This window comes from Stylophora pistillata, chromosome 9 (assembly GCF_964205215.1).
Source record: "Stylophora pistillata chromosome 9, jaStyPist1.2, whole genome shotgun sequence".
In the NCBI taxonomy this organism is placed as follows: domain Eukaryota; kingdom Metazoa; phylum Cnidaria; class Anthozoa; order Scleractinia; family Pocilloporidae; genus Stylophora; species Stylophora pistillata.
This window is the reverse complement of record NC_142527.1, coordinates 8360201-8373036: the sequence shown is the minus strand read 5'-3', so window position 1 is coordinate 8373036 and position 12836 is coordinate 8360201. Positions and strand designations below refer to the sequence as shown.

The 12836-nt window shown below is 37.6% G+C and overlaps 1 protein-coding gene across 1 annotated transcript in view; it reads left to right on the top strand.

The window, feature by feature from the left end:
• The first annotated feature begins 451 nt into the window (after positions 1-451).
• The window catches only part of LOC148723070 (uncharacterized), a 12926-nt gene continuing 541 nt past the window's right edge, over positions 452-12836 (top strand). Inside the window, exons 1-6 of the mRNA XM_088734024.1 lie at positions 452-584; positions 4688-5230; positions 6460-6549; positions 6841-7014; positions 7949-8532; positions 10118-12836. The exon at positions 10118-12836 is cut by the window's right edge and continues 541 nt beyond it. Coding sequence (XP_088590150.1) covers positions 509-584; positions 4688-5230; positions 6460-6549; positions 6841-7014; positions 7949-8532; positions 10118-10288 — 1638 coding nt within the window. The 5' untranslated portion in view covers positions 452-508 and the 3' untranslated portion in view covers positions 10289-12836. The remainder of the gene's footprint in view (positions 585-4687; positions 5231-6459; positions 6550-6840; positions 7015-7948; positions 8533-10117) is intronic.

The window sequence follows — 12836 nt, the reverse complement described above, 5'->3', positions numbered from 1 at the left end:
AACTGAAATTAAATGATATAAATGAGAGGCACAGTTAAACACAACAAGAAAAATTTACCCTTTCTTCTAGAGGGGAACACTGCGTGGAACTTACAAACTTTGGTTTTCCTATTTACAATGCTTTTGCCAATTTCCCTTGCTGTGTTTGTAAACGGGTCATCGGGGGACCAAAAAGACTATGAGATTGCAATAAGAACTTGAGCTGAACAAGGTTTGATTGAATTATGCCGGGCAAGAATAATGTCACTAGAGGCTAACATGGACTGTATTCTTATTAATTTCTTATAAGTAAACCTCTTGATTAATATCAGTTTACATTCGTGACATTTATGGGTGATCGATGCACGTACGTGTGTGTTTAGTGGTGACAGCCTCGTCTTAGCGCGATTTGAGCGAAATCACCTGTCAGGGTAGAACTGAAGCGTCTAATATCCATATCATACCGCGGTTTACCAAATTTTTTGCTTTTAATGCTTGTGCGGATCGTAGGTAACATCTGTTTGTTGGAATGGAAAAATCCAGTTCTGTGGTATTTTCTGCTATCCTTGTGCTAAGTGGGACCATATACGTAATTGCCTATGTTGGTAAGCTAACTAGTTAGTTATAATTAATAGCTACGTATTTCACTATTTAATTCAGTCGTATCTGCCTTATTGCTGAAGATGAAAAAAATGGCTTTGAGAAAAAATCCTATTCCATGTATTATTTGGGGTGGTTCATCAATTGGGGTACTCTTCAGCCGTGAAAGTCTTTTATACGTTATGATCAACATTGTATCTGAATGGAAAGGAAAAAAATAGGAACACAGGCCACGTGCGATCAACTACATCATTCATCTTGAATTTATAATTAATTTATTCAATAATATGAGAGCAACGATAATAATGGACAAAAGGGTCTTATAGGCGCCAGTAAAATCCACAACACGCTGACGGTCAGGGGCTTAAAATAAAAGTGAATAAGAGTAAACGAAATTATAGTATAAAGTAAAGCATATAATTGAGCATTTTTTTATCTTTTGTCTATTTTTTTGTTTCGTTCTTAGGTGTTTATCTATCTTAAATTCCTTTTCTTTCCTCAATTTTTTCCAAAGTTTGTTCATTTTCAAGTGTGGCACTTGATTTTAAACCATTACTGTTAATTTTGGCTTTCAGTTAAGCAAAAGAAATAGACTACTCTTGCTTTTAAGCATTTGTATAAAAAGGTATAAGCAGCGTGAGGATCACCACTGCAAATCGATACTTGTAACATAGTATTATAAATTTTAGTTATAGTACTATCAAAAGGCTGCGAGCGCTTAAATTATGGCCTCATATCAACTTTCAGGCAACGATCGATATTCGTTTTGATGGATCCGTAATGAAAATAGTCGTGCATATACATCTAGATAGAAATACAATTTTACCAGACCGTTTACCATTACAAAAAGACATTCGCACCTTTTTATTATGTGAAATACAACTCAGCGCAGGACTTGCCATAGCGGCACCAATATTACATGATCGAACTATTAAGGTCATATTAGCGTGAATTTCATTAACAAAGAAGAAGAATTGCAGGCTTAAGAACTGAATTTAGAGGCACCTCCACTTGATGAATATAATATAGGGCCTAAAGAAATATATTGTTCGTCACAGAGGACTTTCATGAACGCAGTCACCAGAACAAAAGTGCAAAAATTAAAATGACATTACGATAAAACGTGGTTGTGCTGTGCAAAGTTTCACTTGTTGATCATTTCATTTATTTTGCCGCTGAAGGTCGTCTCACGTTTAATGAGTGGAAAATAAACTTGATACTTGATTCCTGCCTAAATAATAAGTACGCTTAGCCGAACTAGTGCTCACACTCAATTGTTTTTCATTCGGAAACAACTTCTTCAAACAAACCAATGGTGTAGCCATGGGCTAATCTTTTTGTAGGTTTTGTCGAACATCACTTTTTCAGCCAATACAATGGATCGAAACCTGAACTCTACGGCCGCTACATCGACGACTGTATCGGCGCTTCCTCCTCTACCAAAGAGGAGCTCACTCAATTCATAACCGCAGTCAATTCTTTTCACCCGGCTCTGAAATATACCTGGGAAATTTCTGACAATTCTTTATCATTTTTAGACATCAAAGTTTCAATTGAAGGTAACGGTTTATGCACTAGTGTGTATTACAAACCTACAGACTCGCATAATTACTTGTTATATTCGTCTTCGCATCCATCTCACGTTGAGAATTCCATTCCTTTTTCTCAGTTTCTAAGACTTCGTCGTTTTTGTAGTGATGAATATGATTTCCACCACAAATCAGAGTTAATGTGCCAGTCTTTCGATAAACGTGGTTACCCTGTTTCTGTCGTCCAAGCGGGTTACCACCGCGCCCAACTTATTGATCGACATTCAGCACTACAAACGTCGCATAAGGAAGATTCCGACCGCATTCCATTCACTCTCACGTTTCACCCTCACAACCACTCAGTTTAATCCATCATTCTTAAAAACTTTAAATTACTTCAAAACGATCCAGAGACAAGCGCTATCTTTTCGCAGCCTCCGCTCATTTCATTCAAACGCGACAAAAACATAGGCAATTTTTTGGTCAGAAGTTCTTTTCAGACTAATGACCAACAACGCACTTTTAAATGCGCTCGTGCACGATGCAAAACGTGTGCTTTCATTCACAACACTGATAAAATATCGGGACCTAAACGATCCATTAATATCACCGATCACTTCACGTTCACCTCCTCCAATGTAATCTATGGCATAACTTGCACTTATTGCAAAAAGATATACTTCGGCGAAACATGCAGAAGACTAGGTGACCGATTCCGAGAACACCTTCGAGACGTGGAAAGGAATGACAAGGACACATGGAAACCAGTCGCTAGGCATTTTAATTTACCCAATCATTCTAAGAAACATATAGCAATCTGCGGTCTTTCCTTACACTTAGGTAACACGGAAAGCCGTAAAAATCTTGAACAAAAGCTCATCTTTTAAACCGGCAGTCTAAATCCCACAGGGATCAACGAACGCTTTTCATTCCACAAATTTATTCTTGTTTCTCTCGTTGCCATGTTCCCACCAATAACGTAGCTCCATTTTCTGCCTTTAAAAGCACACACAACCCACAATTCCTGTATTCGCTCCGACGAAGGGCTAACGTTCGAAACGTCAGCTTTTGTAATCGTTACGGTGGCCAATTTACCATTTCAACTTTGTTGATATATCCAAATTATCACATATTCAAACGTGCTTGTTACGCATGCATGCTTTTCATACTGACGGTCTCGTCGTAGCAAGGCTTGAACGAAATTATTTGTTTACAGGTGCTAACTGAAGTGCATGAAACTGTTATCATACAGTTATTTGCAAGCGATTTCGTTTTTATTGCTTTAGCATATTGTGGGAGGCACTTAATTTGTAAAGTGGGAAAAGCGTGGTTTGTGGTGTTCTTCTCGTACCAATTGCAACCATACTTGTAAAAAGTAATGCTGATAAGGAAGATGGTTAGATTAACAGCTAAATGTCGAGTTCGCGACGCTCTACCAATTGTGCTAACCACCTCCCGACTAGCTCAATTGGTAGAGCGCCGGACTATTGTGCAGGAGGTCGTGAGTTCAAATCTGGCCGGACCAACACTCAGGGTCTTAAATTAACTGAGAAGAAAGTGCTGCCTTTGTAATAATATCTATCAATGGTTAGACTTTCTAGTCTTCTCGGATAGGGACGATAAATGGAGGTCCCGTCTCCTGCAGGGTTGGGGTGGGAGACGTTAATTTTCCACGCAGAGATTACTGTGTGATGGATGTCCTCGCCGGGGTGGGATGGGTGGGTAAAAAAGGGGTTAGGTGTCAACTGGAACGAAATTTCTGTTCCTTTCTCCTGCCATTCCTGTGGCGAATGAATTAAACTAAACTAAACTAAACTTTTATCCTTTTTTTTTTCGATTTTGTATCCGTCTGAAAGCTGGCGATAAAGTAGGCTTGCGTCAATAAGATAGGATGCGCTGTATCCTCCAATTAGTAGAAATTCTAATTTGATTTTGAGCTTGAACGGACCACCACACTTGAAATATCACAGTACTTAGACACCCCGAAACCGTTTTAAATCTACCATTGTCGCAGCCACGTTTTTAAGCAAACCTGAAATTAGGGGCTTGTATAGTTCTGATGTGCTAGTTTTAAAATAGAGCTACAAAAAATGATTAATATACTTGTTCTAAAGACTAGTGCTTAGTATCCAAATGTAAAATTAAATCAAAATGTACAAAGAATTAGAAATAACTGGAAAAGGTTGGTGCGGAGTGGAACTTAAAAAGAAAAAAAACAACAACAACAACAAACAGAGCAAGTATTCTTCGTATGAAACTATTTGCACACCTACCCTCTCCCTCTCTAACCCCTATGAAAAATGCAAAAAATAAAAAATAAAAAACAAAAACAAAACAAAAAACAGGTTATTCCATCTATGCCTATAGCTACCGAAAAATACTGTTCATATACGAATACAATTTAATAAAAGTTCACCTACGCTGGAAGGCCCTTGTAGTTTTGGATACTATTTCATATTAAAGAACATTGTACTCAGAGCAGTTTCTTTCTGCTCCTAAACCTGCTATCCAAGGCGTTATTGGCTGACAAGGTCAATGTTCTTCACATGAAGTATGTCTTTTTTGAATTGTACCATTAGGTTACCTGAAGAACTGCAGTGGTTCCACGTACATTTTCTATAAGAGCAATGATAGTAACAAGGACAGTTGGTCGAGAAGCAAAGGAATCTGCGAAAGGTCTAGATGTAATCTTGTTTCGATTGAGAGTCTTGAGGAATGGAACTTCCTGAACCAAACTATCCAGAGAAAGAACACTACGGAATACTTTATAGGCTTAAGGAAAGATACATCAACTGGAAAGTGGAGATGGTTAAGTGATAATAGCACATTAAATGTGTCCGATGAAAGAAACTGGCCTTGGGCAGAGGGAGAACCTAACAGCGAAAAAGAGAACTGCGCACAAATGTATAAAAATTATCGTGACAACTACGGGCTCTACAATGATATCGACTGTTCTACAACCGCCCAAAACGCAGGATTCATATGTGAATGTAAATATGGAGCAGGAAATAGACCATCAATGCAAGAAAGTGGGAGTAAGAACTATGGACGCCATAATGATATCGGCTGTTCTAAATCCTCCAAAGACGCAGGATTCACATGTGAATGTAGAGATGAACCAGGTAATAGACCATCAATACACGAAAGTGGGAGTAGGATTTGGTCAGTAGTATTGAAATTTATTCCTTTTCTCGATAGTCTAGTACACCGAGCAATATTATTAAATGATTCATTAACATATTGCAAATATTAGATAGAAGAATTACTTTGGATCTTGGTAGTGAGCCAATAAGGTCATCTTGATAAGCACTTTTCTGAATTCTGTTAATATATGTATTTATTCATTTATTTATATAATTGTTTTCATATAAATATAATTGTTTTCATATAAATATAATTGTTTTCGCCTTGCGCTCTTTTTAAAACTGGATGGACAATCACCAGATTAAAATGCGGCGAGGTTGATGGCGTCCGCTATAACAGATAAATGTCAATTGGCCTTTCCAACACACATTTCTAAACTATATTGTGAATATGTGTAAACGTAGGTACAATTCCAGTTCTTCTCTCGATTTACTCCGAGAATCTCCCGTTTAACAGGTCCTTAATTTTAGATTTTTACATGGAGGTAAAAAGAAAGGGAACGAAAAACCATGAAGAGATAGGGAAAAGAGAGAACTGATTTTTAAATATTAAGTAATTCCATTTGTTGTTTTTTGTTCTGTTTATTATCATTTACTAACATCATCGGCATCATCATCATGGACGTAATAGTATTTGCACAATTTTTAAAGGTTCCAGGGTGCTATGGTTTGAAATGATAGAAGTCATGACATAAATAAAGCTTTTCTCACCCAGGGTGCTAGGGTTTGAAATAATATAAGTGATGACATAAAGCTTCTCTATCTTTCAAACGTTTTAAGAAATAGTTTAGGTCAATTCTTATTACAGAATACTGGTTGCAAGTTTGCCAAAACTACATTTTTATGGCTTTCCAATGTTAATTAGCAGCATACTTAGCTTTCTTTTGTTGATTTTCTTCTTCTGCTGGCTTTTTCTTTTGCTCCTTCCTTTTTTTTTTTTCTATTTTCGTTTTGTGTTTTTTGTAGTGTGCGCACGTTAGTAGTAACTGACCTTTTAATATAATCATATATTAATAACCTTAGGCTGCCTTGTCTTTTAAGCCCTCGATGATTGGAACGGACAGCCTTTATTCTTTCCATTTGTCATGTAATACCTCCTTTTATCATATGTTTCAATGTAGGGTACAATTAAAGTTGCTGTTGTTGCTAGGGCTACATTGAATTTTCATGAAGCAAATCAATAACTTTGGTTCGATGTTCTTCCTTAGGACTGACTGATGAATCCCAGGCGACGCAAACTACACGGTTCAAAGAATTTCCCAGGACTACAGCGACAACTCATTCAAAATTATATTCAAGTAAAGCTCGTCGACCCTAAAACAAAAATCCACTTTTAATCTTTCTACAGAGGGTTTAAAATCAAGTTTTAGGTCCATTTTTCAAAATTCAGAAATAATAGATATAAAGTAAAAACTATAAAAGTAAAATTAGGTATACTGGACTCCACCTTCTCTTTAAAAAAGAAAAGAGAATTAAGATGTACGAGATTATATAATATTTAAAGCATTGTATATAAAAACTAAATTGATTCTAAATATTTAGCCCCATGCCTTACCTGAAACAGCCTCTTCTTATATATATCTATGAAGGGATAAAGTTTGAGACTGATACCGTCACTGAGTATCCCTTGGCAGACGATGTACATACCAGCAAGCCTAACTTGGTTGTAGTTGTAGTGGTGCTATTTGCCATATTCATTCTGATTCTCTTTGTCACTTTTGGACTAATGTTCTTTCGAAGACATCAGAGGCACAGTAAACAATGTAAGTATCTTGCATGGTGTTTTCGATTGTTTCTCGTCAAGCTTTTTTTTATTATGGTGGAAAATATTATTTCTCATGTGTTTTCACGTAATTGTCGTTTTCTACTATTCATAGTATCAACCACCAGTGCACGACAGCATGTGCATAGCATCCCCATTACATGTACCTCTAATAATCCAAGAAGTTTATGCGTTGTTGTATTGTTAATTCTTTGACAGCGCTTTAAAAGGAACACACTAACCTTTGCTGTTTTTTTTTTTTTTTTTTTTTTTTTTTTCTGTCAACACTAACACCGACGACAATGGTTAAAAAAATTCATTGATGACACGATGTTTGGGAATTACGATGGAAATGATATTACATTCAGTAAGTTGACGTAAGATTACTGATATATATCTAACTACATTTTAATCATTTTTGCATATAAATGGCATATTTCGGAGAAAAGGTTCCCTTTCCAGGTCTCAGTTATATTTGACAAACCACTGTCTTAGAAGCTGTTAAGACATTTACATGTAAAATAAAAATAAAAAAAAGAAACAAGGAACGCAAGAAATTGATCAGTTGTAGAGGGGAGTAAAATGTACTTCGGCACTTCGTTTTTGATGGGTGTCACCTGTCCGCATGACAAGGAAAAATCGTTCTAAAGCTGCAGATAGCCACGGTAGTTATCTTTACGTGTTATGACCCTCCTCAAAAAGCTGGGTTTGAGATTAAAGTATGGTCGGAGCTTAAAAGAAGCAGGATGTACTGTAACAACACGAACTGATACACATGTTACAACAGCTGAGTTAGTAGTAACGTTAAGCCCCGAATTTAGTCGTCAAAGGAATTATCAATGAGTGTCAAAAAACAATTTTAAAGTGTTTGATAAACATGTTATGGCACGACATTTTAGGAAGGCTTAATTCATTTTGTCATAGATGGTATTTAGGCAAAGACCGCGTCATATGCACCTACGAGAAGCCTTTGAGCACTGCACAGACATCGCTCGACCCTGAGCTTGTTCAACAAACGCAGAGCTCCACTGAACTTACCGTTCACCTAACCCTTTCACGAACGGAATCTGAGATGGCCACCTACGAGACAGTGAGCGACTGCAAAAAAGAGCGCGAGTATAATGACACTGATGAGACTCATCGAACGTCGAGGTCAGTAAGTGAGATGTGTTCAGATGTTCAGGAACGAGAACGAAAAAACACACTGTTCGTGAGTGATGAGAAAGGAATAGAGCAAGCACCCAGTTTGTACTATGATAATGAGGAAAACAAGGATCATGTTTATGCTGTTGTTCATAAAGAAAGAAAAAGCAGAGCCAGTTCTGAAGGAAGCGCCCTCAAAAAACCATCAGGCCGCCCTCAGAAAGGAACTACTGGGTTACCTGAGAACCGCGCGTCCTGCGTAGGGCTTGAAGACTACACTAAAGCCGCCATGAACGAGACACCCCAGGCTGGTGAGAACACAGAATACTTGTATGCAGTTGTTGACAAGAAAGACAAGAAAAAGAAACGACCACAGGTAATATATTTCACTTACCCGAGTATGAATTATCTTCACGCTTACGTACTTCAGCGCTGTTTGATTGAAGGAAACAATCTTGATAGATCTACTTCCTCGACATAAAATATACACTAATAATAATCAAGCATGCAGCTAAAACACGACAACTTTTCTAATTTTTAAATATTCTCAAAAAAATGAACTTGTTATCAATCAAGCACGAGCACCGTATTGAAAAATATTGGCAGTTCGATTTAGACCCAGTGCGGCGAGGCCATTACAAAGCGACAGAGGGCCGATATTCCTCAGTTCGGTTTGAGCAAGTGAGGTTAATAAGTAATTCACTGTGTGGCGCTCGGAGCACAATTATTCAATTTTAATTTCTCAATTTCGTGACCAAATCACATGACCTCTGACTGTTAAAATGGAAATGGTGCGTATGGCAAAATGCGAACCACGTAAGAACCAATCCGAGCGCTCAGCTTGCTTCAGGGCTGCCTTGTGATATGATGATATGTACTTATTGACTGGGTGGGAAGGCCGGACGGATCATGACGTACGGATCGAGCGCAGCGAAGTCTATGTGTTGAATCTTAGCGGGGCCGGGTAGGTGGCAGCGCCTGTGGGCAATATGAGGCAAATCCTGTGCTCTGAGTGACTACCCGGGCCGCGAGACGGGCCCATCTTGTCCGCTCGGGATTGATAGCCTTAATCCCGGCAAAGAAAAAGGTTGCGTGGAGCGCAATTACAAGATTTGTGATTTCTTGACATGTCAGCGGTGGAGTAGCAAAAAGCAGAAGCAGATATTAAAAAACAAAGAAAAACATTACACTCTAAACACAGTTCAATTTTTCGCGGCTCTCGAAATGAAAAAAATCATTCTTGATTCTTACATATTGAATTTTTCGATTCCTGATAAATCCTTTGTTTTTTGTTTCAATTTTAAGTATAGCGCTATTGACCAAGCTAGATCGGTTAAGATTGCTGGAAATTACCCTCGTTGTTTGTTTTCTCTTTTTTGTTTTTGTCTTTTTTGCTTTCTTTCTGCTTTTATATTTGTTTTGATTTTTTTGTTTTGTTTTGTTTTCTTCTTGTTTTCTTCTTGTTTTGTGTTGTTCTGGTTTATTCTGTGTTTTTTTTTTTTTTCGTTTGCTTTGTAATATATATTTTTATGGGCCTCGATCTCGACCTCGTCTCGCTCAGTAAAAACCGAAAAAACAAAAAATTTGCAGGAACTCGCCGCCATAATCCGGCCGTCATCTTGACCTCACACTTGGTCAACAACGCATATACTTAAAAACAAACAGAAATAACGAGAAAAAAAAAATAAATAAAAGCAAGCAATACAAAACAACAAAATTTAAACAAAGTATGAAAAAACCCTTGAACACAAGCGAACTAATTAGGGCAAGAGTGACTGGGTCATTATATCCCATTTGTTTACAAACCAAGGTGTTTTTTTAATAGTGTCAATCATTTCTGCTTATTAGATCGTTTGTTTGTTTTACTCAGCACTTTGTTCTTTCTATTACTATTCAGTGTCGCTATTTGAGGAATTTCCTGTAAGAAATTATTTACTTTCTTCGTTTCATGTTTGATCCAGATGCCCCCTCCCTACCATGATCTTGTGTATGTAGATCTGATCCATTCCCGAGAAAACAGCGCAAAGCTTGTCAAAGAACAGTCCCAGGTAGTATACGCGGATGACGTCAAGACCGCATTTGTCAAAATATCACAACAGAATCTGGAGGAAACCAAGAACTGGGAGCATTAGTGAGCTCTGTTCGTTTCCAATCCTAGAAATGACTTAATGATAAACATAAGTATTAACTCAAAACTTAAAGAAAATTATTGTGGTGATTACCTATCATTGTAGTGATTACCTATCATTGTTGTGGAAACAGTAATCAGTAATCGATTGTTTTGTCATTACAAATACCTGACTATTCTGGAGGAAATATTTAGTTCCATTGTATTGTACCATGATAATTATAACAACAGTAACTGTTGGGCACCAGAATACTGAAGATAATTCTCTTTAAGTTACATGAAAAACCGAAAAAGTCAGTATTACTTACAAGGGAAAAGTTTGTAATAATCTCATAAAAATCATAATAATAATAATAATAATAATAATAATAATAATAATAATTAATAATTGATTTTTTATAGAGCGCTATTTACAATGACAGATCAACAGCGCTTCACTATCAATGTATAAACCCACCTATCCCACCCTAAAAGAGGACATGAATCACACAGTAGTCTCCTACACCCAACCCTGCAGGAGACGGGACCTTTATTTATTCGACCCTATCCGAGAAGACTAGAATATCTAACCAATTCTTGATGTTATACAAAGGTAGCAAATTCATGTCAATTATTTCAAGACCTTGAGTGTTGGTCCGGCCGTGGCTTGAACCATCGACCTCCCGCACAACAGTCCAGCGCACTATCCATTGGGCTAACTGGGCGGCGGTTTTATTTTTTTTAAAGCATTTAGAGCTGGTTAATTCTGTTGGGCCCTATTGATATACCCTTAAACTAAGAGGTGACTAAAGCTAAGTGTATTTCAAACACTTATAAGATTTGTAATACGCACATAGATTACGTTAGGATATCTATTCACCTTAGAGATTAGATGTATGTAGGTTTCGCAGTGTAAAAAGTGTGTTAATATATATTAAAATAGTGGATAGCGTTGAGGGCACGTTCTGATTGGCTGTTCAGACTACGAACATATTTCGTTGTCCACCTCCAAACCTTCAGCACGGGATTTAAATCGGAAAATGTTGTTAATTCAATAGTATTTTAATAATTATGATTTAATAATTTAATTATTCCATTATTAGCCCCGTTTGATGCCGCTTTGATCATCTTTTTTAATTTCAGAAACATATAATGTTACAACGAGGGTCCCCTCTACCCCCGTTGCAAGACTCAGTCACATAAAAATAGTTGGCCTTTTCACGTACTCGAATAAAATCCAAAACTCTCTCACGTTCACACGAAACTCGAGACGATCACTCTGAAATAGTATTTTTGCTTTTTCTTGACCAGTTTTACGCGAAAAAAGGTGACGTAATGTCTTTTTTTTTTCTGAGTTCGTGAGCGAGTGGTATTCTACGAATCCTGCAATCTGATTGGTTCCGAGAGCGGGCAGTATTCTCCCCATCCGGTCCGTTCACGGCGGGTGGTATCCGTTTCGCTTGAGTCATTTTACAGAACATCTGAAGCTTTGTTGCAACTTTTCACAAATATATCTCATTTTGCCAGCTGGGTAGAATTTTTTAGCAAAGACTTCGGTCGCGGCTAAGGAGGATTAGTCGGGTATCCCATCGGCCCTTGCGCTTTATTATCGATGAGTAGATGTCACATTGCATCGAATTCGAGTGCACGCGCTTGAAAGTCGACTGAATTTTGAACGGCTGTTTGTCCTTATTCAGGGGCACGGAAGGTGATTTGAACGGTTTTATGTATTCTTGTAACAGTTAAGTTGATTTAACTACTTTAGTACTTGAATTTGCTCTTCTCTAAATGTTAAAAAAAACACGCAGTTGTTGTGAGTGGTATGCACGACTGAGTGGCTTTGCTTATGCGCTTTACTTTAACGCTTGATCGATATTTACCTGTTGCGCTATGATTCGTGGGTACCTAAACATATTTTTCCGCCTGGTGGTGCCTGAATAATGGCACTATTCGATATTAGCGAAGGTACCCTTAGGTCCCCAAATTTTGTAAAAATATGTTGCTGTTGAAACTTGCTAAAATTGGCGCCAAACTTTTGACATCTTTTCTCGGCTGGTGTATCACCCGACCCGCTTTTAATCGATCAATAGCCTTTGCTACCTGTATTAAGTGCCCCTTTTAGTGCATCTGTGTAAAGGTTTCCTATTGAATTCGGGTTCTTATGGCAATCATTTTTTTCATGTGTTAGAAAAAAATAAAAATGTTATTGACCAGCACAGGTCGGTCCGTATTGGGAAAAAAACTGTGCCCTCTGTCTTGAGTACCGCCCTCGGCCAGCCGGCTCGAGCGGTATCCAAGACCTCGTGAAGAGTTTTTCCCAGTACGAACTGATCAATAACATATATATCTTGTTTGTTTAAGAACATTTGGTGATATTTGCTATGAATTTTATTGATCTTATGCTCTTGACAAAAAAAGTTCGCGATCATTACACCATATTGCATTGCGCCGTTTGGCTGAATAAAATTTGACTCCTCAGTTTTTTGTTTTCTCTCTACTTTTGTGGTTCATCCCTTTTGTTCTAAGGTTGTTAACACGTCTTTAACGCTATGGCTATGACTTAAAGCCGATCT